At 46.5% G+C, this 26870-nt stretch overlaps 1 protein-coding gene across 2 annotated transcripts in view; it reads right to left on the reverse strand.

The window, feature by feature from the left end:
• BANK1 (B cell scaffold protein with ankyrin repeats 1) overlaps positions 1-26870 on the reverse strand; it is a 308283-nt gene that overhangs the window by 271650 nt on the left and 9763 nt on the right. For both annotated transcript variants that reach the window (XM_066573970.1, XM_066573969.1), the window contains exon 2: positions 10608-11006. In XM_066573970.1, the coding sequence (XP_066430067.1) occupies positions 10608-11004 (397 nt within the window). In that variant the 5' untranslated portion in view covers positions 11005-11006. The remainder of the gene's footprint in view (positions 1-10607; positions 11007-26870) is intronic.

The following is a 26870-nucleotide window of genomic DNA, read 5'->3' on the forward strand; positions in this document are numbered from 1 at the left end:
CCCCTGCTACCTGGCCCTTGGAACTGCACCTTCTGCCACTAGCGCTGTCGGATGAGAATGTTACCATCAGTTTGTCCGCCAGGGTCCTGTGGTATAGCATCACTCTCGAACCCCTTTACTCTTCGGGTATGAGAGTGGAAAGGTTCTCCTTATAGCGTGGGTCGAGCAGTGTGTACACCCAGTAATCCGTAGTGGCCAGAATGCGTGTAACGCGAGGGTCTCGAGAAAGGCATCCTAACATGAAGTCAGCCATGTGTGCCAGGGTACCTGTACGTAACACATGGCTGTCCTCACTAGGAAGATCACTTTCAGGATCCTCCTCCTCCGGCCATGCACGCTGAAAGGATGACAGGCAAGCAGCATGGGTACCCTCAGCAGTGGGCCAAGCTGTCTTTTCCCCGTCCTTCTCATGCTCCTCCCCCTTCTCCTCAACGCGCTGAGATATAGACATGAGGGTGCTCTGACTATCCAGCGACATACTGTCTTCCCCCGCCTCCGTTTCCAAGCGCAAAGCATCTGCCTTTATGCTTTGCAGGGAACTTCTCAAGAGGCATAGCAGAGGAATGGTGACGCTAATGATTGCAGCATCCCCGCTCACCATCCTGGTAGACTCCTCAAAGTTTCCAAGGACCTGGCAGATGGCTGCCAACCAGGCCCACTCTTCTGTAAAGAATTGAGGAGGTTGACTCCCACTACGCCGCCCATGTTGGAGTTGGTATTCCACTATAGCTCTACGCTGCTCATAGAATCTGGCCAACATATGGAGCGTAGAGTTCCACCGTGTGGGCACGTCGCACAGCAGTCGGTGCACTGGCAGATTAAACCGATGTTGCAGGGTCCGCAGGGTGGCAGTGTCCGTCTTGGACATGCGAAAATGTGCGCTGACCCGGCGCACCTTTCCGAGCAGGTATGACAAGTGTGGGTAGCTTTTCATAAAGCGCTGAACCACCAAATTAAAGACATGGGCCAGGCATGGCACGTGCGTGAGGCTGCCGAGCTGCAGAGCCGCCACCAGGTTACGGCCGTTGTCACACACGGCCATGCCCGGTTGGAGGCTCAGCGGCAAAAGCCAGCGGTCGGTCTGCTCTGTCAGACCCTGCAGCAGTTCGTGGGCCGTGTGCCTCTTCTCTCCTAAGCTGAGTAGTTTCAGCACGGCCTGCTGACACTTGCCCACCGCTGTGCTGCCACGCCGCGCGACACCGACTGCTGGCGACGTGCTGCTGCTGACACATCTTGATTGCGAGACAGAGGTTGCGTTGGAGGAGGAGGAGGAGGAGGAGGGTGGTTTAGTGGAGGAAGCATACACCGCCGCAGATACCAGCACCGAGCTGGGGCCCGCAATTCTGGGGGTGGGTAGGACGTGAGCGGTCCCAGGCTCTGACTCTGTCTAAGCCTCCACTAAATTCACCCAATGTGCCGTCAGGGAGATATAGTGGCCCTGCCCGCCTGCGCTTGTCCACGTGTCCGTTGTTAAGTGGACCTTGGCAGTAACCGCGTTGGTGAGGGCGCGTACAATGTTGCGGGAGACGTGGTCGTGCAGGGCTGGGACGGCACATCGGGAAAAGTAGTGGCGACTGGGAACCGAGTAGCGCGGGGCCGCCGCCATCATGCTTTTGAAAGCCTCCATTTCCACAAGCCTATACGGCAACATCTCCAGGCTGATCAATTTGGCTATGTGCACATTTAACGCTTGAGCGCGCGGGTGCGTGGCGGCGTACTTGTGCTTGCGCTCAAACAGTTGCGCTAGCGACGTCTGGACGCTGTGCTGAGAGACATTGCTGGATGGGGCCGAGGACAGCGGAGGTGAGGGTGTGGGTGCAGGCCGGCAGGCACTCGTGCCTGTGTCCTCAGAGGGGGGTTGGATCTCAGTGGCAGGTTGGGGCACAGGGGGAGAGGCAGTGGTGCAAACCGGAGGCGGTGAACGGCCTTCGTCCCACCTTGTGGGGTGCTTGGCCATCATATGCCTGCGCATGCTGGTGGTGGTGGCTCCCCAGCTGATCTTGACGCGACAAAGGTTGCACACCACTGTTCGTCGGTCATCAGGCGTCTCTGTGAAAAACTGCCACACCTTAGAGCACCTTGCCCTCTGCAGCGTGGCATGGCACGAGGGGGCGCTTTGGGAAACAGTTGGTGGATTATTTGGTCTGGCCCTGCCTCTCTACCCCTGGCCACCGCACTGGCTCGGCCTGTGCCCACACCCTGACTTGGGCCTCCACGTCCTCGCCCGCGTCCACGTCCTCTAGGCCTACCCCTACCCCTCAGCATGCTGTATTACCAGTAGTGCAGAAACAGAACGCTGCAATTAAATGTGCCGCTTATTGGCCTGTGGTTGGAGGCTGACTTCGCTTACGGAACGCACAGCAGAGGCAGGAAAGAATTTTGCGCAAGCCTGCTGTAACACTTAGCTGTCTGCGTATGAATTAGGACAACTACCCCCAGCAGAGACCCAGTACACTTGTGGACAGGAATACAGCAGTGATGTAAGAGGCAACACAGAGGCAGGAAGGAATTTTGCGCAAGCCTGCTGTAACACTTAGCTGGCTGCGTATGAATTAGGACAACTACCCCCAGCAGAGACCCAGTACACTTGTGGACAGGAATACAGCGGTGATGTAAGAGGCAACACAGAGCCAGGAAAGAATTTTGCGCAAGCCTGCTGTAACACTTAGCTGGCTACGTATGAATTAGGACAACTACCCCCAGCAGAGACCCAGTACACTTGTGGACAGGAATACAGTGGTGATGTAAGAGGCAACACAGAGGCAGGAAAGAATTTTGCGCAAGCCTGCTGTAACACATAGCTGGCTGCGTATGAATTAGGACAACTACCCCCAGCAGAGACCCAGTACACTTGGGGACAGGAATACAGCAGTGATGTAAGAGGCAACACAGAGGCAGGAAAGAATTTTGTGCAAGCCTGCTGTAACACTTAGCTGGCTGCGTATGAATTAGGACAACTACCCCCAGCAGAGACCCAGTACACTTGTGGACAGGAATACAGTGGGGATGTAAGAGGCAACACAGAGGCAGGAAAGAATTTTGCGCAAGCCTGCTGTAACACTTAGCTGTCTGCGTATGAATTACGACAACTACCCCCAGCAGAGACCCAGTACACTTGTGGACAGGAATACAGCAGTGATGTAAGAGGCAACACAGAGGCAGGAAAGAATTTTGCGCAAGCCTGCTGTAACACTTAGCTGGCTGCGTATGAATTAGGACAACTACCCCCAGCAGAGACCCAGTACACTTGTGGACAGGAATACAGCGGTGATGTAAGAGGCAACACAGAGGCAGGAAAGAATTTTGCGCAAGCCTGCTGTAACACTTAGCTGGCTGCGTATGAATTAGGACAACTACCCCCAGCAGAGACCCAGTACACTTGTGGACAGGAATACAGTGGTGATGTAAGAGGCAACACAGAGGCAGGAAAGAATTTTGCGCAAGCCTGCTGTAACACTTAGCTGTCTGCGTATGAATTAGGACAACTACCCCCAGCAGAGACCCAGTACACTTGTGGACAGGAATACAGCAGTGATGTAAGAGGCAACACAGAGGCAGGAAGGAATTTTGCGCAAGCCTGCTGTAACACTTAGCTGGCTGCGTATGAATTAGGACAACTACCCCCAGCAGAGACCCAGTACACTTGTGGACAGGAATACAGCGGTGATGTAAGAGGCAACACAGAGCCAGGAAAGAATTTTGCGCAAGCCTGCTGTAACACTTAGCTGGCTACGTATGAATTAGGACAACTACCCCCAGCAGAGACCCAGTACACTTGTGGACAGGAATACAGCGGTGATGTAAGAGGCAACACAGAGGCAGGAAAGAATTTTGCGCAAGCCTGCTGTAACACTTAGCTGGCTGCGTATGAATTAGGACTACTACCCCCAGCAGAGACCCAGTACACTGAGGACGGTCACAGGCAGCCCATATAGATTTTTTTTCCCAAATGTTTTTGGAAAGGCCCACTGGCTATATACACTAAATATGTTTTCTGTCCCTGCCTCACCACTACTGGCCTTGGACAATGTAAAATTACTGCAGGACGCAATGCTCTGCACGGCCGATATACAAAAAAAAAAAAAAAAAGTGCAACACTGCTAAAAGCAGCCTCCACACTACTGCACACGGTTAGTTGTGTCCCTAAGAAGGACCGTTGGGGTTCTTGAAGCCTAAAATAACTCCTAACGCTCTCCCTATAGCAGCTCCGGCACCAGCAGCACTGTCCCTGATCTCTGTCACAATGCATCTGTGGCGAGCCGCGGGAGGGGCCGATTTATATACTCGGGTGACACCTGATCTCGCCAGCCACTCACTGCAGGGGGGTGGTATAGGGCTTGAACGTCGCAGGGGGAAGTTGTAATGCCTTCCCTGTCTTTCTATTGGCCAGAAAAGCGAGCTAACGTCTCAGAGATGAAAGTGAAAGTAACTCGAACATCGCGTGGTACTCGTCTCGAGTAACGAGCATCTCGAACACGCTAATACTCGAACGAGTATCAAGCTCGGACGAGTACGTTCGCTCATCTCTAGTAATAATGGATAATTTACAGGCCGTTTCTGTGTTTGTTATTCTCAACCACTGATTCCTTTCTACTTTGCTTTACAAAAGGAGCCCTGAGTGTGCAGTACAGTAGATACATCGCAGCCAGGTAGGTGTCCATAAGGCCCGGTACCACTGATTTAGGATGAAATCAGAGACTATTCCACATTAAATTCACCACAAATCCACGGCAGATTAGTGTCCATTCATTAGAATAGAAATATGCAGCATAGTCTGTATGGTGTAGATTTTTTTACTCACGTGGATTTGAAGTTTGTGTCGTGGAAGAAACTAAGTGACATGTCATTTCATGACATGGATTCATCTTTGTGTTTTCCACATATAAATTGGCGCATTGAATGAGGCTAATCCGTGTGCAGATTCATGGCTGCTGTAAAGCCGCAGCAGAAATTTGAGCTTCAATATGCAGATCCTGCCACAGATTTCTACCATGTCAACAAAGCCTAAGGGCGAAGTCAGATGAGCGCGCATGTGTGCACAAAACCGCACATCTATTAGAACCATTGGTTTCCTATGATGTGTGCACATGTCTGTGTTTTACAGGCGTGAAAATACTCGCACCTGTAAAGATAGGACATGGGTGCACCACATAGGTCCGTGTTCCACAAAAATCCCCATAGGGAATTCCCTCATTACTGAACACTGTGACAGCACCGTCACAGTGTTCAGTGATGAGGGGACTCCCCACGGGGATGAAGGAATCCCCTGCCACAGCTGTGACAAAGGACCGCGTTGTTCTCCCATTGCTTTTTAATAGGGCTGACGCTGGCTGCAGCCGTCTCATTGAAAGCAATGGGATGCAGGCAATCCCTGCAGTGATTTTTTGGGAAGGGCTTGAAATTTAAGCCCTTCCCTGAAAATCATCCCTAGATTGTGTAAAAAAGTAAAAACAAAATATATACTCACCTCTGTTGGGGCTCGGCACGTCTTGCCGCTTGGCTCCTCGGCACTATACTGAAGCTCTTTCAGCAGGCAGGGATTTAAAATCCCCACCTCCTGAAAGGGCTGTGTCTGATTGGCTGATCACTCAGCCAATCACAGGCAGCGCTCAGCAATTAATTGAATGACAGCCGAGCGCTGCCTGTGATTAGTTACATCACTCAGCCAATCACAGGCATTGCTCAATGAATGGCTGAGCGGTGTCTGTGCTGAGCACATAGCCAATCAGACACAGCCCTTTCAGGAGGTGGGGATTTAAAATCCCCACCTGCTGAAAGAACTTCAGTACAGTGTCAGGGAGTCAAGCGTCAAGACGCGCCTGAGCCTCGACAGCACCGGAAAATGGCAGCCGATATACGCTACACTGTGAGGCCCATGCAGCGCCCGACGTATTCTAGACCAAAAGATAGTTCCAGGACTATCTTTTGGGCATAAAATAAAAGCGCCCGGCACTATATTGGCCGGCTGGGTGCTTTTATGTCACAGGAATATGCCCATGTGATCTGATGCATTGAATCTAATGCATCAGATCATAGCATATATCGGCCAACCGTGAAAATGGTGGTCGATATACAATTGTGTGAAAGAGTCCTTAGGCTGTACTCAACCTTTCAGTAAGCTACCAATGTTTCTCTTGTGGCTCACAAATCAGGTCACACCCAACCTTGCATTGACCTCATGTTTGCTTCTGCACTTTATCACCATGGCAAAAAAAACTTGCGTTCCACACCCCACCTTTTATACCAAAATAGGCAACACCCTGCAAGGCAAGATGTATCCTATGATTCGTTGATTAGATGCACATTCCTTGCCATGCATGGTGACCTGGTTATGTACACTTTTCAATGGCCACCTGGTCTGAGAACTCTTGGTTTGAACGGGCTCTGTTTCTGATTCTGCGTGTGGATTCTGATTTGGCCTAATGCTCATCTCTGTTGATTACCCGGTAGTGACTCCTGGCTGGTATTGCTTCTCTGGAGACACAACATAGGGATACATAGCAGCAAAGTCCATATTCATGTACAGGGGGTCAAATGGTAAAAGTCTGCAGCCTCTAGGTTCTGCTATCCAGAATAGTTAGTGCCAAGTCTGGCGGTAGAAGTGCAGTTGCTAGACAGGCAGTTTTCCTGACACAACAATGTTACATAGCCCCTGTACACTAGGAATAACTCACAAGGCCTGCCATGTTGAGGATGTTCTGACCCAGTTGTCTAGTGATCACAATTCGGACCTTGCACTTGACCAATTTTTAGAGCTTCTAACACATCAATGTTACGGCACTCTGCCCCCCGAGCGCCAGTTGGGGTGCCCTGATCTCCTGCACCCCACTGTCCCTGCCTACTTGCCTCGGCCCTGGCTAACCCCAGGCGGACAACTGGGCGGCAGTCCCTGCACTGGCTAGGGACCTGGCGACTGCCTAGATGGAACTACTAACAGGGGACAGAGTGCCGACAGAAGAGGCAGGTGTAACAGACCAACAAAACTACTAGGTGAATCAAGGCTGGAGGTGTAGCTCTCAGGCAAACGAAAAGATACTGACAAGCAACTAGGACAGACTAGAATAGACCTGACTAGAGGCTAGCAGAACCAACAAGAACAAGACTGGACAATAGATAAATAGAAGGAGCTGACCGGCAACTAGGGACTGGCTGAGGGTAACTGCAGACAGACTGACTAGATGCAAGTAGAACCAATAACTGGCAGTGAGCTCAGATCACTGCCAGTCTTTTAACCACAAGGTTCCGCCCAGGGGCGGAGAGTGGGAGGAGGCAACTCCACCCACTGCTGTATAAGAAGCACAGAGGAGTGCGGGCGGCACCCTACGGGCGGGCACGCCCACACCGCCGCCCACTGGCCAATCCAAGCTGCTGGGATGACCTCGACACAGGGCTCCAGGCTGCTGGAGCCGACGCCGGAGCGACGCGCGCCGACCGCGGGACCCCGTGCCGCACTGTATGGTAACATTACCCCCCCTCTGACGGGGGACCTCCGGGCCCCCGGAAACTCGACCAGGCTTATCCAGGCAACGGCTGTGAAAACGCTGTACCAACCCGAGAATGTGACCCTCCTGAGCGGACACCATGGACTGATCCTCAGGTCCATGACTTCGGTAGTCTGTGGCTGCCCCATTTCCTTCAGGGCCAACCGTTGACATATCGTCATGTTTCAGGTCGTCTTCCGAGTCAATGTCCAACCATTCGCCACTGTCTTTTGACCCATCCTCGCTACCAATGACGCTGCCTTCAAAATCTGAGGCATCTCTAACTTTAAAATCACTGTCATCTGAGCTATCATACTCCAAAAAACTCTTCCGGGCCCCCAAATATTGTACGGTTCCTGGACCCCGGCAAGAATCCAGGACCTCCTGGGCCTTGTGTTCAACTTCATCACAGACCAGGGTGGGCGGCGGGGGACCGGAGGTGGGCATCACCGAAGAGACAACAGGTTTCAACAAAGACTTATGGCACCCCGTGCGACCCCTCCTTTTGCGATTTCCAGAGGACCGGTACCCCTTCTGTCCCACCCTGTATGGCTCAAATACCGACCGACTCTCCTCACAATGCAACTGCATACGAGACCCCACCCCTTTCTTCCGTCCCCCCTGCAGCGCACCGGCGGCGACATCAGCAGCAGGACGGGCGGACGGGGTGTGAGGGTAAGTGATACCTCGGGGACTGAGTGCGGTATCGACTGAGCAGGGAGGAGGGGGAGCGCGATGGCTATGGCAGGACGGCCCCCACTGGGTTAGCTCCCCAGTGGCCCAATCGAATTGGGGGTTGTGCAACGCCAGCCACGGCATCCCTAGTACCATGTCTACCGACATTTTCTCCATCACCAGGAATGATAGACCTTCCGAATGGCGACCCCCCACCGTGAGTTGTAACACTGGGGTCCTCCATCGTACCAAGCCCGAAGCAAGAGGAGTAGCATCAATGCTAGCAAAACGAATTGGCGTCTTCAGCGCCACAAATTCAGCCCTCAGGGGCTCAACGAGACGCATGCTTATCAGGTTAGCAGCTGCTCCGGAATCAATAAACGCCTGCCCTAGGCGGGAGAAGCTCCGGAATCTAACCTGGCAGGGTATCAGAAGTCTAGGACGTACCTGAGGTCCTAGGCGACCCTCCCTGCAATCGCCTAGGACTGGAAGTCTTTCTGCCGATTCAGACTGTGGACGCTGAGGCCTCCCGGGGCAAGTTATCACCCGATGTCCAGCTTTCCCGCAGTAGAGACAGAGATGATGTAATAACCGAATCCGGCGTCGCTCCTTGGGGTCCAGCGGGTCCAGTTCCATAGGTTCGGGAACAGAGACTGGTACAGACGGGGAGGGAACAGGACAAATGACCTCCCTGACTCTATGGGTCGGTCTATCTTGCTTCCCAGCCCTGAGCCTCCTATCTGCCTTCACTGCTAACTCCATAGCCTCCTTTAAGGACCCGGGAACGGGATGGGAGATCAACAGTTCTTTGACCGCGTCCGAGAGACCTTGCATAAAAACGTCTTTCAGGGCGCTATCGTTCCATGCAGTATCGCCCGCATAGCGTCTGAAATTGGAGCAATAATCCTCCACACAAAGCGACCCCTGGTGCAGCGCCAGCAACCGCGAAACCGCCAACCCCACTCGGTCCGGTTCATCGAAGATACCCCCGAGTTCCTGAAAAAAGGAGTCCACCGACTGTAGGGAGGGGGAACCCTCGGGAATGGAAAAGGCCCAGGTCTGGGCATTATAAGCCCGACCCTCTGGACCTCCGAGCCGGAAGAATGGGGACGCATCCGAAAAAACAGGCGACACGCCTGTTGAAAAACAAAAAACTTGTTCCTCTCCCCAGAGAACACCTCAGGAAGAGGGCACTTGGGTTCGGGACAGGTAAAGGCGTTCTGCCCCTGCGACAACGCCCACTGCTCCTGGGCCACCATGCGAGCTGACAAATCCCGGATCACCGGCACCAGGTCTTGCAGCTGGTTTGCAAGGGCGCTGATCGCCGCCATGAAAAGAAAAACAATATTTTAAGGGCCAGTTATTATGTTACGGCACTCTGCCCCCCGAGCGCCAGTTGGGGTGCCCTGATCTCCTGCACCCCACTGTCCCTGCCTACTTGCCTCGGCCCTGGCTAACCCCAGGCGGACAACTGGGCGGCAGTCCCTGCACTGGCTAGGGACCTGGCGACTGCCTAGATGGAACTACTAACAGGGGACAGAGTGCCAAAAGAAGAGGCAGGTGTAACAGACCAACAAAACTACTAGGTGAATCAAGGCTGGAGGTGTAGCTCTCAGGCAAACGAAAAGATACTGACAAGCAACTAGGACAGACTAGAATAGACCTGACTAGAGGCTAGCAGAACCAACAAGAACAAGACTGGACAATAGATAAATAGAAGGAGCTGACCGGCAACTAGGGACTGGCTGAGGGTAACTGCAGACAGACTGACTAGATGCAAGTAGAACCAATAACTGGCAGTGAGCTCAGATCACTGCCAGTCTTTTAACCACAAGGTTCCGCCCAGGGGCGGAGAGTGGGAGGAGGCAACTCCACCCACTGCTGTATAAGAAGCACAGAGGAGTGCGGGCGGCACCCTACGGGCGGGCACGCCCACGCCGCCGGCCACTGGCCAATCCAAGCTGCTGGGATGACCTCGACACAGGGCTCCAGGCTGCTGGAGCCGACGCCGGAGCGACGCGCGCCGACCGCGGGACCCCGTGCCGCACTGTATGGTAACAATCAACTTCAAAAACTGACTGTTCTTTTCCTACTTGCTTGACTGACGGTCCATTCAAACTCAACTTTGCTGCTGCTGTCATTTGGCTTGGGGAACAGGGTTGTAGAAATCGGTGGGGGAGTGACAATAGTTGAACCCAGTGGTTGGATCCCACCAATACAGTAAAACACATATATATGCATGATGGCTGAAATACTACTTTAAGAATCTTTCTAAAATAATTTTTTATTCCTCAGGGTCTTCTGCAGATACTTGTTCTGTCTGCAATGGTGATCTGCTACAATAAGCAGATCATGTAATCATTCCTTATTACACCTATCCTGTCGATTACTTTCATTCACATACTAAAGATGTAAATCTGACAATGACCTGTTACTATAACATCAAGTTACCTTCATTCATCAGAGTGGACACAGTGGAGATGTAATCCTGGGGATCTTGATCAGGCAGGATAACCTGGCAATCTCTTTCGAAAGAAAAAAGTTCATAGAGTCCTTCAGGTGAATTCACACCACAAAGCATGAGGACCACTTTGTATGAGGGCTGTAAAAGTTCAAAGAAATTGGTACTTTGATTTTCATAGAAGATCTTCAGAATATCTCTTGTCAGGACCAGCAGTTTACACTGCCAAATAGAGCTGATGAGGCTTTCCACCATCTCATTTGATTCACAAGTCACATTATAAAGAAATACATCATCGATTTGTAAATGTAATGTCAGCAACTCCTTCAGATATGTAGCCCATTCTTCGCCACTGCTTTCATAAATCACCAGGAGATTTTTTGTCATGTCTGAGAAGATTAAGCGGAACATTAATAATTAAAATCAATATTAAATGTCACATGAGAATATATGTTCATTGTACATATTTCAATGTTCTTTACTCAAAAATGGTCTATGTCAAACCAGAAATAATCACTTGAAGTCTACATCCAATTCTTTTCATCCATTTTGTAGTCACATAGTCCTAATACTTATGTCAATTATCTGTGACACTTATTATAAGTCACCATTGAACAGGTTGCCACAGGAGGTGGTGAGTTCACCTGCCAAGGAAGTCTTCAAATGGAAGGCTGGACAGACATCAGTCGGGGATGATTTAGTGAATCCTGCATTGAGCAGGGGATGGACCCGATGACCCTGGAGGTCCCTACCAACTCTACCATTCTATGATTCTATGATCAACTACCAGATAGATTAATAGAAGAAAAGCTAAATTAGACTGTATAGTTGAAAAAAAAAGCTGAAAGTTTACCTGTTATTTAGTAAAAGGGGTTATCTAAACAGTATTTGATCTGTGGGGGTTCTCCACTCCGGATCCCACTGAACAGCTGATTGATGAGGCCGCGACACTTGTGCCAGCACTACAGCCTCTTCAATGTTTACATCTGAGCATAAACCTGTTTGTATTACTTATAGCGGCCCTTCTGAGTATTGCAGACTTGTCCTATACACAGTTTTACCACATTACAACACTGTTTCAAACACTTTAGAAGTGTTGACTTTAAAAGGGTTGCCCACTTCTAGTTTTTTTGCTGCAGGAAGTAGACAGCTCCGTACATTGTGCAGTGGTCCAGGATGAGTATTGCAGGATGAGTTCCATTCGCATCAGTAGGACTCAGCCTGCAATAGCAACTAGGGCTACTACGCAATATAAGGAGCTGTCTGTTTCCTGCAGGCAAAACAGCTAGAAGTAGGACAAAGTCTTTAATCTTTGGCAACACTGTCCTAGTCTACTGGCCTTCAAAGAAACAAGCCACAGCCTCACAACTACAGGCTTGCTGTAAATTATCATGCTTCTCATAAACGCACAGTCACTTAGTTGCACTGCAGACCACTTTAGTTACAGACAGTCTCTTAATATTTATCATACTTCTTGTGGCTCTGTGGACACTCAACATGTGACACAGTGTTTGACATTTCCATGTACTCTCATTCGTCCACAGACACAGAATTTGGTGTTGGGTTGCTTCCAATTGTCACCAAGTCTGGATGCAAAACCTCCCAAATGAAGGCTGTGACTCCCTAAATAGCCAAAGTAGTAATATTGCTTACAATAGTAATTGTGACAACCCCTAATGGCCCCAGTAGTAATAGTGACTCTATTAGTGGTCCAGTTGTATTAGTGACCCCCTTAATAGCCCCAGTAGTGCAAGGAACCGTTTTATAGCCATAGTAGTATTAGTTACCCTGTTAGTGGTTCCAGTATTAACAGTGTCCCCTATAGTGAACCTCCAGGCAGGCAACAACCCAGCAAGCATTTCACTCACTCCATGCACAGCATCTGTCTCACTTTAGTTACAGTCTCTATAAATGTATAATATTTCTCGTTGCTCTGTGGACACTCAACACATGACACAGTGTTTGACATTTCCATGTTCTGTCATTCGTTCACAGACACACAAGTTGGGGTTGCATTGCTTCCAATGATCACCCAGTCTGGGTGCAAAACCTCCCAAACGAAGACTGATACAATTATCTAACTGCACAGCTAAGCATTAAAGGGGTTGTCCCGCGGCAGCAAGTGGGTCTATACACTTCTGTATGGCCATAATAATGCACTTTGTAATATACATTGTGCATTAATTATGAGCCATACAGAAGTTATAAAAAGTTTTTTACTTACCTGCTCCGTTGCTGGCGTCCTCGTCTCCATGGTGCCGACTAATTTTCGCCCTCCGATGGCCAAATTAGCCGCGCTTGCGCAGTCCGGGTCTTCTCCTGTTCTCTATGGGGCTCCGTGTAGCTCCGTGTAGCTCCGCCCCGTCACGTGCCGATTCCAGCCAATCAGGAGGCTGGAATCGGCAATGGACCGCACAGAAGAGCTGCGGTCCACGGAGGAAGAGGATCCCGGCGGCCATCTTCACCGGTAAGTATAGAAGTCACCGGAGCGCAGGGATTAAGGTAAGCGCTCCGGTAAGCTTTCTTTAGGTCCCTGCATCGGGGTTGTCTCGCGCCGAACGGGGGGGGGGGGGGGGTTGAAAAAAAAAAAAACCTGTTTCAGCGCGGGACAACCCCTTTAACAGTATAAACTATAATTTAACCATCAGTTGCCTGCTTCATTACGCCAGTACCCTCCACAGCTATGTTATAGCTATCTGTCCCTGCAGCATCTATTCTGTTACAATACGTTATTTACACAATGAATACCTATTGAAGGTCTAGAACACCTTCCTAGCATAGATTTGTAATTTACTCTCCCTAATTTACTAGCAAACTCTAACACAAGTGTAACAGTTTACTGGATAAATACTTCACATTTATAACATTACCGCTAGTAATTAGCAGCATTACCAGCTTTTACTATAATAAACATTGGAATTATAACATTTTCCTATTATCTGTTAGTATTATAGATATTCTACACAGGCTTCCTAAGAAACATGGCACTTTTCTGAAATTCACTGGGTTAACTTCCACCCCCCACTCCCATCCCCCTAAGGCTGGGTTCACATGGGGCGGATTTGCCGCGGAAATTCCGTGCGGAATTTCGCCGCGGCAAATACGCATGTGGCCGCTAATCCCGGGATTAGCCAGCCATGTGGACAAGATTTCTCAGAAATCTCGTCCACATGGGACGGCAAATCCGCTACGGCCGCGCTCTCCTCTATGGGAGCGCGGGCCACAGCGGAAGAGCGAGCGGCCGGGCCGCTTCAAAACCGCAGCGGGTTTTGAAGCAGCAGTTCTCCGGGCAGAAGTCTCGCGGTTTTTCGCTGTGGCCAAACCGCGGAATTTCCGTCGGGAATCCACCCCGTATGAACCCAGCCTTACAAGTTATAGTAAATAGATTAGTGTAAGTTCATTCAGTGTCTGCGAAGGCTGTCACTCAACATTACACAAACCCTAAATAGTACATACTGCTACATATTGCAGAATTACATCCCATACAGATGCACATTTACAGGGGTGCCCCAAACCTTTATGCTGCTTGAGGTGAACACCCAAAAATAACCACTCATTTTACAGGCACTGAAAGTGCCAATACACAAGATACCCAACAAATGTTTAAAACATCAAGACTTGTCTGAGATGACAGAGTAATACTGCCCCCAGAAGTAATAGTGACTCCCTTAATTGCCACAGTAGTAATATTGCTTTCAGTAGTAATAGTGACATCCTTAATGGCCCTACTAGTAATAGTGACTCATTATTTGTCCAGTTGTAATAGTAACCCCCTTTATAGCCCTGGTACTAATAGAGTGACCTTGTTAGTGGCCCCAGTAGTAATAGTGCCCCCCATAGTGGCCCCAGTAATAATAGTGACCCCCACAGTGGTCCCAGCATTAACAGTGTCCTCAGTAGTAGACCTCCAGCCAGGGAACAACCCGACAAGCATTTCACTTACTCCCTGCACAGCACCTGTCTGGCATCCACCACTGCTGTAATCAGTCTATGACTCCTGCCATTCTCCTCTCGGTGTCCATTCTGTATGCAGGATTGCAGACACTGGGTGTAGAGGTCAAGGGTCACAGACGGATTACAACAGTGGTGGCCGACAAATAGGAGCTGTGGAAAGACTGAGTGAAATGCTTGTTGGGTTGCTGCTCGGCCAGCTTACAGCTAGTAATTATTTTTAACCAATAATATGGCTGGTAAAAAATAAATACCACCCAGGCCAGTGACTTACGACCCGGGTGGCTACCCTAGTGCTGCCCCTCTGAGGTTTTACAGGATACTGCCTGAGGCAGCAGTCTCAGATCACCTTATAGTAGGGGCGCCCCTGCACATTTACATGCTATCCATGATCTTTGGAAACCTGCTTGACAACTGCAATGCACATTAGGTTCTCACAGCCGGGGAAATGGTTTGTTCTGAAATAAAATGTTTTTATGAAGCTCAATGAAAATGTACGAATGTTTTATCTGGTAGCTGCAATTCCTCAATTGTTATCGTTACTTGTGACTTATATTTCCTCTTATTCTTATGTAAGTATTTCCTCTTACACTCATATCAACTGTGAAAAAGCAGAAAGGAATCGGCTCGAATGTTGTTTCTCAAACTGAACGCTTGCAAAGCTGAAAAGTTTATCCAGTGCTTAGCTTCAGAAAATATTTCATGTTTGTTGAGGCAGCTGTTGATCTGGTCAATACAATGATGGATGTACAAAGCTGCGGAAAACTTTTTTATTTCTTTTTAACTTTTATTCCAATATTTGTGCCAAATACAAAGAAACTAAACTTTCTTTTTACGCTTCTAATGGTACGGAGCCGTACAAATACATCTGAGAGATGGAATATTTATACATAGAAGAAGAATACAGCCTTCTATCAATTGCAAACTGCTGTCAAGAGATCTTGAAACATCACCCAAGTCCAAGTTCTTTATTAAAAAAAAAAACCTTCTGCCAGTCTGTGTCAGTGAAAATAAAGGAATGAGGCGAACGCTTCAACAAATATTGAAGGGTTTATCTTTACTGGCATTCTCACTAGTCAAATAAATGATCAGCAGTCCCGATATTAATTTCCATGACATACTATTTGTGAGTAACCGAGTTCGCACTAGAATTAAAAGCCCAGTATCAGCTGTAAGGGAATATTTCCAGCAGTTATACACTTTTAATACTAAATTCTTGAACCTTTAAAGGGTTTTACATTAAAGTATAAGAAATGGGTCAGATCCTCGCTGATCAGCAGGAAAAACAACCTCTTTAATATTTATCCAGGCACTGCGTCTTGGCCGCGGATGTGACAGTACTACGTATTGCGACCCAGTCTCATGCACTTCAGCAGACGTGCTGCAGTGCCTGCCCAAATAATGAAGAGGCTGCAGCACTTGCTGGAAGACAAGAGCCCTTTCATTCTACTGGTTGATGAGGATCCTCGGGGACTGATCCCCACTCATTGCACAGGAGAGGGGATAACCATTGGAACAGTGGGGGTCCAACCGCAAAGACCCCAAGCAATCAAGAGAACAGGGGTTTTAAAGGTCCCTGGGTGAATGGAGCCGTGGGGACACATGAGCACTGCACATCCATTCATTTCAATAAGACTGTTAGAGATATCCGAGTGCTTGAACTCATTGTTCCCTCTCATTTTGGATTCCAAGTCACCCCTTAGATGATAACTGCTTGGTGTTTTGACAGGTGGTTGTCACTTTTAGAATCTATTTCTATCCCCCTAAGGCCGCGTTCACACAGGGGCGACAAAGTCACACGATTTTCTAGTGTTGCGACAATGCTACAAATTGTATGTATGTGAAGCCCATACTTTCCCATGGGTTCCTTCACATTTGCAATGTCTTGTAGCATGCAACATTGTGAGTCATTGCGAGACATTGCAATATGCATGCGACTTGCAGGTTTTTGTAGCCCATGTTTCCTTTGGAGCCTTTCTCTATGTTGCATTGCATCGCACGATGTGGCAACACTATGGGGCAATGCAACTTTGACATTAGGAAATCCTACTGTTAAAGCCTTAAACTAAGCCCTAACTGCAGAAAAAAAACCACATGCATCACCTAAGAAACACTGTCAGCTCCGGCCCATCTTCTCCCCGCAGTTGTCTTCAGCATCTCTTCTGGCCAGGGATTAGAAAATCCCCGCCTCCAGGAAGTGCTGCCTCTGCTTGGTAATGAATGGCTGTGATTGGTTGATCAAGTGCTGGCTCTGATTGGCTGAGCATCACAGCACTCAGCCAATCAGAGGCAGCGCTTTCTGGAAGCGGGGATTTTCCAATCCCCAGCCAGAAGAGATGCTGAAGACCAGTGCCAGGGACGGGCGGGGGGAAAGACAGGCTGGAGCCGGACAGCACTTGTAGGTGATGTATTCTTTTTTTTTTTCTGCAGCTAGTTGTAGCACCACTTGCAACTTTGTAGCGCCACAAAATCGTGGCATTGCTTTGAGAAACCGCAGCAATACCGCACAGACCACTAATGCGATATCGCTGTGATTTTCTCGCGATGATATTGTGTTGCCTTTGTGAAGGAGGCTTAGGGCCTGTTTCACACAGACTACAAAATCGAGAGATTTTGTAGAGATGCGACATTGTTACAAAACGCATGTATGTGAAGCCTCTGGTTTCCAATGGGTTCTTTCAGGCTACAAAACATCTCATGTGATAGAACCCATTGGAAACCATGAGCTTCACATAGATGCGTTTTGTAGCGATGTCGCATCTCTACAAAATCTTGTGATTTTGTAGCCCGTGTGGAAGAGGCCTAATTATTCAAAGTTGCTTCTAATTTGCAACTAAAATGAAAATATATATATTTTTTGTGTTTTTTTCATTTCTTTTGCTGCTTTTCTACTGTGCTTTGCATGTTGTCATTTTATACACTTACTTTTTTAATTTCATAATCACATAAAAACCACATTAAAGTTTCTAGTTTAATTTAGGGGATCTTTAAACATAAAAAGGTGCTAGAATTTAATACTTTTGGGAACTACTTTTCTAGAGAAAGTAACCCTGTAATTGTAGCTTATAAACACAAGACAAATGATGCCGAAGACTAACATTTAATTGCACCTACAGACTTGGAGTGATATAATGAATGTAACATTTAAACATTCTGCAGAACCACATCCATAATTAATGTACTCCTCTTAATTACATAATTAAACCACACTTTTGCAATAGAACTTTAACACAGAAAAGAAAGCAGAACTTTTATTTCTTCAGAACAGTATTGTATTAGACTCAGTGACTCATCTGTGCACCATTCATGTTCAATACAGCTGGATGCAAAACTGCTTATAATGACACCCGCACAGTGAAAAATCCAATGCGAATCTTGGTATCGATCCACATCAAAATCTGAATCAAAATCCGGCAGTCTTACATGCAAATTTTGACGTGGACTTTGACGCCCCCATCCCCCCATTTGAAAATCTGCTCAGTAAACCAAGCTACTGCAAGTTTAACCCCCCCCCCCCCCCCCCCCCCCCAGGTCAGTTTAAGCTCTTGAAAGCTCATCCACATTGCTGGTACTGTATATTGCTGTGGATTCTCCAATGTGATGTAAATGGACGCTCTCACTCCCTCCCCAACTGGTACTGCCCTCCTTGCTCTTCTGCATGTCCTTCTTTGTATAGAGAGCTACTGCTGTATATAAGGGACCAGAAATGTCTTCTTAGAACAGGTGATTAGCTGCAAGCTCTAAAACTCCCCTGGTTTATATTAAGGCCGGGCTCACATGGGTGGATTACGATTGCCGAATACGCGATCAGCGTCCGCACCGAGGATTCGCAGCAAAACGCAGCCAGTCAAAAGCATTTAAATTTGCTTTCTCACTCCCATTCGTAAATACGAGTTCAATATTCCGTGAGCAGAGGAAAAATCGCAGCATGCTCTATTTTGCTGTGGACTTCGTGCAGACGGCCTCCATTGCAGCCCCTGTATGTTGTGGATAGCTAACAAGCTTCCACACGACAATGGCAGAAGGAAGCTGAATGTGGAATCCCACCAGATGCCAATATGAGTGCAAGTAACTGAAAGAATGCTTACAGCCGTGTATGGATATAGAATGGAGAATACAAGCCGGATCGGACCTATAAGTGAAGGCCCGCTACTACACATACCTTGCTGCTGCCACTATGGGGGGATCGAGAGCTCATGTATAAACTGTTGTGGTGTATCTTGTAGAGAGCATTTTGAACTGATACGTAAAATCATTAAATAATGTCCAAGTACCGGTAATTAACATAGAGTGATAAGAGGAAAATAACCTTTTTCTGTTGAGTAAAACTTTTTGAACTTTTAGGGGAGAACATCTGTGCAATACAGAAGTACTTCATAATGACGCATTCAGAGCCTACAGCACATCACCAAACCAAATAAGATAGTTGTATGGAAAGAACATTATATTTTTTACTCCCTGTGACCACTTCTGCATTGAAATTCCAGTGGCTCTGTGTGTCATTCACCTAGTTAGGAAGACATGATTTACGTTGAAACCTATTTGAGACAACCACCCACAATTGCACTAAAATGTGGTTTATCAGAAGGGGTAGTACTTTTAAAGAAATGACCACTAAAAATGGCTCTGAATGTAAATGAGTCCATTGTTCTCTTCTCACAAAAGCCTATGGGCCCATAGTGTACCGTTACATATTTAGACCCAATGTCCACAGGCGGATCTGATTTGTGAAATCCACGCAGAAGATCTGCAAATTAAGCCGCCCGTAGTTAAGAATTAACTATGAATTAAAGTATGCAGATTTGTTTTGTGGAGCTTTTGGTGCGGGCAAAAAAAAAAAAACGCGACATGGTCCATTTCAGTGCGGTTGCCTCACAGATGGTTTCCATTGAAGGCACGCAGAAGACCCGGACGGGTAAGCAGTGTCCTTGGCCACAGGCAGGGTCTGATGAGCCAATGCTTGCCATGTTTTGGAGGAATGATTTCATGGAAGAACTGCTGCTAAGAATGAATCTTGTGCCTAACAGAGGCTCCATAGAGTAGCACACAGAGGGTCTACAGGACCGCAGGGATGTTGTGCCAGCACATGTGCTACATCTGTGTGTCCTAGGTACTAGCCATGTTTGTAAATTAGTGAAAAGCCAAATGTAATATTAATGGTATGACACGAGAGGACCAATCAAATACTTAACATTGATTGTGTAGGTAGAATGACAAATCAAAATAGCAAGTTTGTGAAAAGCGTTGGACTAATGCAGCTTGAATTTTCTGACTTTTTTTTCTCTACAGCTGAAAAGGTTTATAAAAGTAAATATTACCAGAAAAAGCTGCGTCTTTGTTGCAATAAGTAAGAACCTTTCCAGTGTATATAATGTCAAGGACTTTTCACTTATCTGTATTTCCAACAAGATTGTTAGAAATAACTTGGACAGATTTAAAAGGTTCCCACTAGGACTCCACTATGTAACAGTTTTCCAAGGCACCGTATATTTTATTCTTATGATAAAAATGAACTTTTTACTTTCCAAAAAAGTACACTCATTGTCAAAAAAAAATCAAGCACCTAGGAGTTGGCGGAATAAAAATGGAACTTTCTATGTGTGATTGTAACTTTGATTTAAGAAAGAGATTACAATATCAGAGCAAAATAATACATTATTATGGAAAACTGACCCCTTGAAGGGAGGTTCTAGTACCCTGTTGTACCGCCTCTAGCTGGAGTACATGATGTGATACAGGCAGGCATGGAGGCTCTAGTACTCCGTTGTACCACCTCTAGCTTGGGATACAAGATGTAGTAGGGGCGAGCATGAAGGCTCTAGTACCCTGTTGTACCCCCTCTAGCTTTGATACAAGATGTAATACAGGTGGGTATGGAGGCTCTAGAACCCTGTTGTACCCCTTATAGCTTGGATACAAGATGTGATATTGTTGGGCATGAAGGCTCTAGTACCCTGTTGTACCGCCTCTAGCTTGGATACAAGATGTAATACAGGTGGGCATGGAGGCTCTAGTACCCTGTTGTACCACCTCTAGCTTGGATACAAGATGTGATACGGGTGGGCATGAAGGCATACAGGTTCCATTTAGTATCCTGACGTATATCACTCCACTTTTGCTGTAATTGAGCCTCTGAAAGTTATAAGCTGTCAAAATTGGCATTCCAGGTGGTCTCATACACATTCTGCTGGTGATACATCTGGTGACTGGGCAGCCACAGAAGTGAGGCAATATTGGGGAGATGTTCCTGTGACCATGCTGTGTGCGGCTGAGCATTATCCTGCTGGAAAATGCCTGGAAGCTGCCATGAGAGGAACACATGTGGCTGCAGGATGCCCTGAACATAGGCAGGATTGAGGCGCTCACCTCTAGGTCTCCAGATATGAACACAACTGTTGTCAGCGAGCAAACTATACCTGATTTCATCGCTGAAGACAACCCGATTCCATTCCGTAGCAGTGCTATTTTGTCATTCACAACAAAACAGCAAATGGAGACAATGGTGGGTGTTAAAAGCAGTACCTTTAATGGGCACTGTGAGACCAAAGACAGACAAGGGGTCTCTAAGAAGAGTACCACCTATCTCTGGATGCTACACAATGAAACCATTGGAGCTGTTCATGCATGTTGGACGATTAGATTTTCCTCTCTAAGCGTAGTCTGTCAATGGCGTTTCAAGCCCGGTAGCTTTGTGTGCATGCCCTCATGCATCTAATGCTCATAACACCCCCAAACAGTGTGGTTAGAATGGACAAGGTGGCAGACGATTCGCATTCCAATAAAGCATCATAGAGGCGTCTATTGCTCTACACAATTGTAAAAATAGGTCCACTACACACAGGAGCCTCTGAGAGTCTTTTATAGGCCATGGGGGGAACCACTTTTATGGGCTCAGGTGACAACACCGTTCATTTAATCACACCACATATCTAATCATTTGTATATCTGCCTGAGATGTAACTGCATGCCGAGTTTTACAGAAAAACAACAACTTCTTGAAGGGGCTTGATTTTATTTTTATACAAAGAGTGTATTTTCTACACATTTGTCACAACTTATGGGTAGAACAGAAACTAACGTTAAGTCAGAGAAAAAGAAGCCTGCTTTAACATAAAATGTTGTTTTATTTACATTTATTTAACCCGGTAAAGACCAAGCGCAGTAGATGTAAGGCGCTTGGTCCTGGGCTTAAATCCCGGCAAATAGTTAAAATACAAAGCACGATTAAAGGTCCTGCTCCTGTGATGTAGCAGGAGCAGGTTGGATCCTCGGCTGTTAATTACAGCTGAGGACCGCTTCTGCCTTCTCTCTTGTAGGCTAGATAGTGCTCAGTGAGTGCTATGTAGTGAATAGAGAGAGCGTAAGTGGAGCTGGCGATCACAGGATTGCCAGGTGCCCACCGGCACGGCAAAGTTGCAGGGTCTTAGCGGGTGTTGAATCAGCTCTGCCAGTGTCTACTCTCACTCTAAGAGGATGTTTTCTCCTGTAACTTGGGCTCCTATGGATGCCTCACTTACAATGGAAAACTGTGAAATAAAAAAAAAAAGATAATGTGAATGACCCCAAGATGTCTTATATGATGACATAAATGTTAAAAAAAGTTACAAAATTTTTTTTTTAAATTACAGAATAAAAAAAAATAAATAAAATGACCCACCAATGACGCCAACCAAAGCCGTCACCATATGTGCCTTGTAATCAGAGACACTAATATTTTAGTGTAAATATGCAAATTTTAAAAATAAGCAACTATAAATTTAAAAAAAAGTTTTTCTTCAGCTTTTTACCCCTGATAAAACTAAAGAATGGGAAAAAAATTCTGTGAACAATTAAAAAATAGCTCTATATGTCACGGAAGAAAATGCAGCCAATATAATGTTAGTAGCTGAAGAAAAAATAGGGCAGTAAAACCACCACATGGGTAAAATCCTTAAAAAGTGTCTGCAATATATATATATATATATATATATATATATATATATATATATATATATATAAATGTAGCCTAAGAATGTTCTCTACTTTCATCTGTCTGCAAAATAAAGACACATAGGGGTATATATATATATATATATATATATATATATACACACACACACACGCACTTGCACACCTGACATAGGCAAAAAAGATGGTGCTAACTGAGCCCCCTGAGAAACTTAAGGTACAGTGTAGAAATCATGGTTCTTTTATAGCAAGTTGACAAATTGTGATAAAGCATAGAATATATATTCACAAATCTAATATGCACCTTATATTGGTCTTATTATATCTCCATATAATGCTCAGTACTGCCATACAGTGTCCAATATAGGCCAATATAATACTGTCACAAAATCAGCACTCAACTAATATTGCTACTATTACACAGATAAGGTGTTTAGGTCCATCACACATGGACTAAAATGGTGCCTGAGTGACACTACTCATTTATAATGGGGTCCATCTTGTTCTGCCAAGGTGTCCTTTGTTTTAAGGGGGAAAATAACACAGGGCCTCCAAAGAAGATGTGAATTGAGCCTGATACCATCACACCCTTCCTTAAAACAATGCCATAAAATGTATAAAAATAGTGCAGTACAGTACCAACATAATACTGACATATAATGGGAAAATAATACCACCATCAACTATCCTAGAAGTTAATTAAATAAATTGTTACAAACTGTAACATTCCTAATCCTAAAATAAAAAAAGTGTTTTTTGCACCCCTAAATTTCACATGGAAATAACTTACAAAGCCAATACTTTGCCACTAGCCTCATGTATTATCAGGACTCTACTGCTTGTAAGGTAAGGGACTCTGATAAAGGGACTATATCTGAGAAATTCTTACCTGTTATGCCATAGACCTGAGCTAACAATGAAGTGATCATGGCCTCTTTACATTTTTTTGGCACACATCCTCCACATCGGTATGTCTAATTCCCAGCTGGCAGCCATATCCATCCTTGTATTACATTACATCTATCAGTGCTATTGCGATTGGGGCGGAACTTAACCCCTCCCCTGTCCCGCCTCCTCTCATTGCAAATAGTGCAGAGGGGCGGAGAGGGGTTGGAGAGGAGGCAGAGAGGGGGTGGGAGCTCAGAGCATTGCTCCCGTCTCTTCCAGCTTCCTCCCCCTGCAGAGAGAGACGCCGTATATCGGCTGGCGTGAATACCCAGTCGATATACGTCTGAATAAGCCCTTATGGTATTAGCGACAGGAATGGCATGGGGTGTTGCACTAAACTCCCTATCTATATTTTCTGTAGCTAGGTGAATTGGCGCTGTATTCCTTTAGCGTATAATAAGAGTGGCACCAAAATAAAAGGCCTATTTCGTCTCACTGTACGGAAAACTATATCCGAAAGGATAATGGATGAATGATGCGCTGACAAATAGTCCGCATCAACTACACCAAGTCCAGTGACTTTATAATTATTAGTCACTGGGATGACATTCGGTATTATACTGCACTCCTAGTAGGTGTATTTTCCTTAATTAGGTAGATTGATATTGCATTTAAGTGAGACAGAAATGGTATAAGAATGGAGGGCCTATTCGGTGTCACTATCAGACGTCAAACTAAAGATGGCTGACAAGTTTACCCCAGAGTTCATCAGCAATCCCCAGAGGTGATTACTGTGATACAAGATTGCTTCTGAGGTGCACTGTCAGAGTTAAACTGATTTATCCCAGAATTAACATCAGAATCTGGGAATAACCTGTGAGGTTCCAAATTACTTCTACAGTTCTATGTGTTTCCGCCACAATAGTGGGGCATCATCAGGAACGTGTCATTTCTATACAAATATGTTGGTGTTTTAGATCAACTCCAGATAACAGCAGGAGAAATCACATCCAAAAGCTATTTCCAAATGTTCTATACTGTATATATTGTGTGCACAGGTCTAAGGGAAACGGGTTAAATAACGCCCAGCGAGGTGGTTGCTGAAAGATGGCATAATCTCTAACTTGCACCACCCGCTCATAAAATCCCCCCCACCAGAGATACACAAAAAAACACACATTAAGGGTGACTACCCCTGCAGAAAAAAAAACGCTGCGAATTTCGCAGTAAAAAAAACGCTAGTGAGTAGTCACCCTAAAGTAGCAGCGTCTCCAGCCTTAGTGGTAGACTGGAGACAAAAAAAAAAAAAAAAATGTCTGTGTAGATGTTATTGTACAGTCCACAGTGAACAGCCGGATGGCAGAAGACAATTCACACATCAGTGGTCAATAAACACATGATTCATTTTGAGGGTTTGAATACAATAATGTGGTAGATGTGTTATGGGAAACTTCCTCACATGAGAGGTTACTGAGAGTCACACCCATAAAACAAGCCTGCGAAGGGCGTTCTAACATCTCGTTTTTTGCAGTTAAATATTATATAGAGTATGTACTGTACCTGCAGATTTAGCAAAAAACAAAACTGAGAGAAAGCCATGGACTATTTGATTTGTGGTCACCGGGCCACAAGGGGATTGTTATGTAAATTAGTGCTTTCCTGAGAAACTATTTTGGTGAAAAAGTTAATCTGAAATCATTTTTGTAAAGAAGTTATCTCATCAGAAATAAGTATGATCTATCCACATGGTAGGTGATAAATGTTGGATCGCTGGGGGTCCGCCGGCTCAGACCCCAGGCATCAGGACTAGAGATGAGCGAGCGTACTTGCTAAGGGCAAATACTTGAGCGAGTATTGCCTTTTGCGAGTACCTGCCCGCTCATCTCAAAAGATTCGGGTGCCGGCGGGGGGCGGGGAGGAACGGGGGGGTCGGGGGGGAGATCTCTCTCTCCCCCCCCCCCCCCCCGCTACCTCCTGCTTACTCCCGCAACTCACTGCTCACCCCCACCGGCACCCGAATCTTTTGAGACGAGTGGGCAGGTACTCGCAAAAAGGCACTACTCGCTCGAGTATTTGCCCTTAGCGAGTACGCTCGCTCATCTCTAATCAGGACCCTTGACAAGAGGGTTCACACAAGTACATCTACAAAATATTACTATATACGGTATTTCTGTGTTTGAGACATTAGAGCTCAAAGTATCTTTTTAGGCTTTCATAACTTCAGACATGTATGTATTTCCTGCAAACTCTCTTTTTGAGGTAATACTAGTCACACTAGCCCATGGACTACCAAGTACAGAGAGGTAAAGGCACAGTGGGGCATATTTATTTATATAACACTAGCTTACCCGTCGCGCGTTGCTGCGAAGACAGAGAGACAGACATACATACATTCGTTTATATATATATGTATATATATATATATATATAAATAACAACTAGAGATGAGCGAACGTGCTCGGCCCCGCCCCTTTTTCGCCCGAATACCGCGATTTTTGAGTACTTCCGTACTCGGGCGAAAAAATTCGGGGGGCACCGTGGCGGCGCGGGGGGTTGCAGCGGGGAGTGGGGGGGAGAGGGAGAGAGAGAGGGCTCCCCCCTGTTCCCCGCTGCTACCCCCCGCACCGCCGCGCCTCTCCCCGCCCCCCGGCGCCCCCCAAATCTTTACGCGCGAGTACTGAAGTACTCGAAAATGGCAGTACTCGGGTGCGTAAGTACTCATTACGAGTACGTTCGCTCATCTCTAATAACAACCAATCACAGCGCAGCTTTCATGTTACCTCAGTGGTATAATATATAACAACCAATCGCAGGCCAGCTTACATGTTACCTCAGCTTTATAATATATAACACCCAATCACAGTGCAGCTTTCATGTTACCTCAGCAGTAAAAGAAATAACCAATCACAGCGCAACTTTTATTCTGCCTCAACAATATAAAAAATAGCAACCAATCACAGCGCAGCATTCATTTTACCTCAGCGGTATAATATATAGAAGCCAATCACAGCACAGCTTTCATGTAACCTCAGTAGTATAAGAAGTAGCAACCAATCACAGCACAGCTTTCATGTTACCTCAGCAGTATAAGAAATAGCAACCAATCACAGCACAGCTTTCATGTTACCTCAGCATTCTCAATATCCAGCAATTGTTTTGCAAAACGTTCGGCGAATGCATCATTTTGTAGTTGAACACGCTTGCTCGTAATGCCTTTTGCTTTTGTGCTTGAGATGGAAATCGAACGATCTACGACTAGGGGGCATAACTGTCGATGATGCTCGCATGCGCGCCACCTATCGTAGGATAGATGTACTATGCCAGTAATCTTCCTAGGAGTGTACTCAACAACTTCCCAAAGTTTCATGGCGATTGGATGAATGGTGTAGTAATGCATAACGGACAGAGAGACAGACACACACACATACATTCATTTTTATATATATAGATGACATCAGGAAGTGAGA

The sequence above is a fragment of the Eleutherodactylus coqui genome, chromosome 7 (genome assembly GCF_035609145.1).
Source record: "Eleutherodactylus coqui strain aEleCoq1 chromosome 7, aEleCoq1.hap1, whole genome shotgun sequence".
Lineage (NCBI taxonomy): Eukaryota > Metazoa > Chordata > Amphibia > Anura > Eleutherodactylidae > Eleutherodactylus > Eleutherodactylus coqui.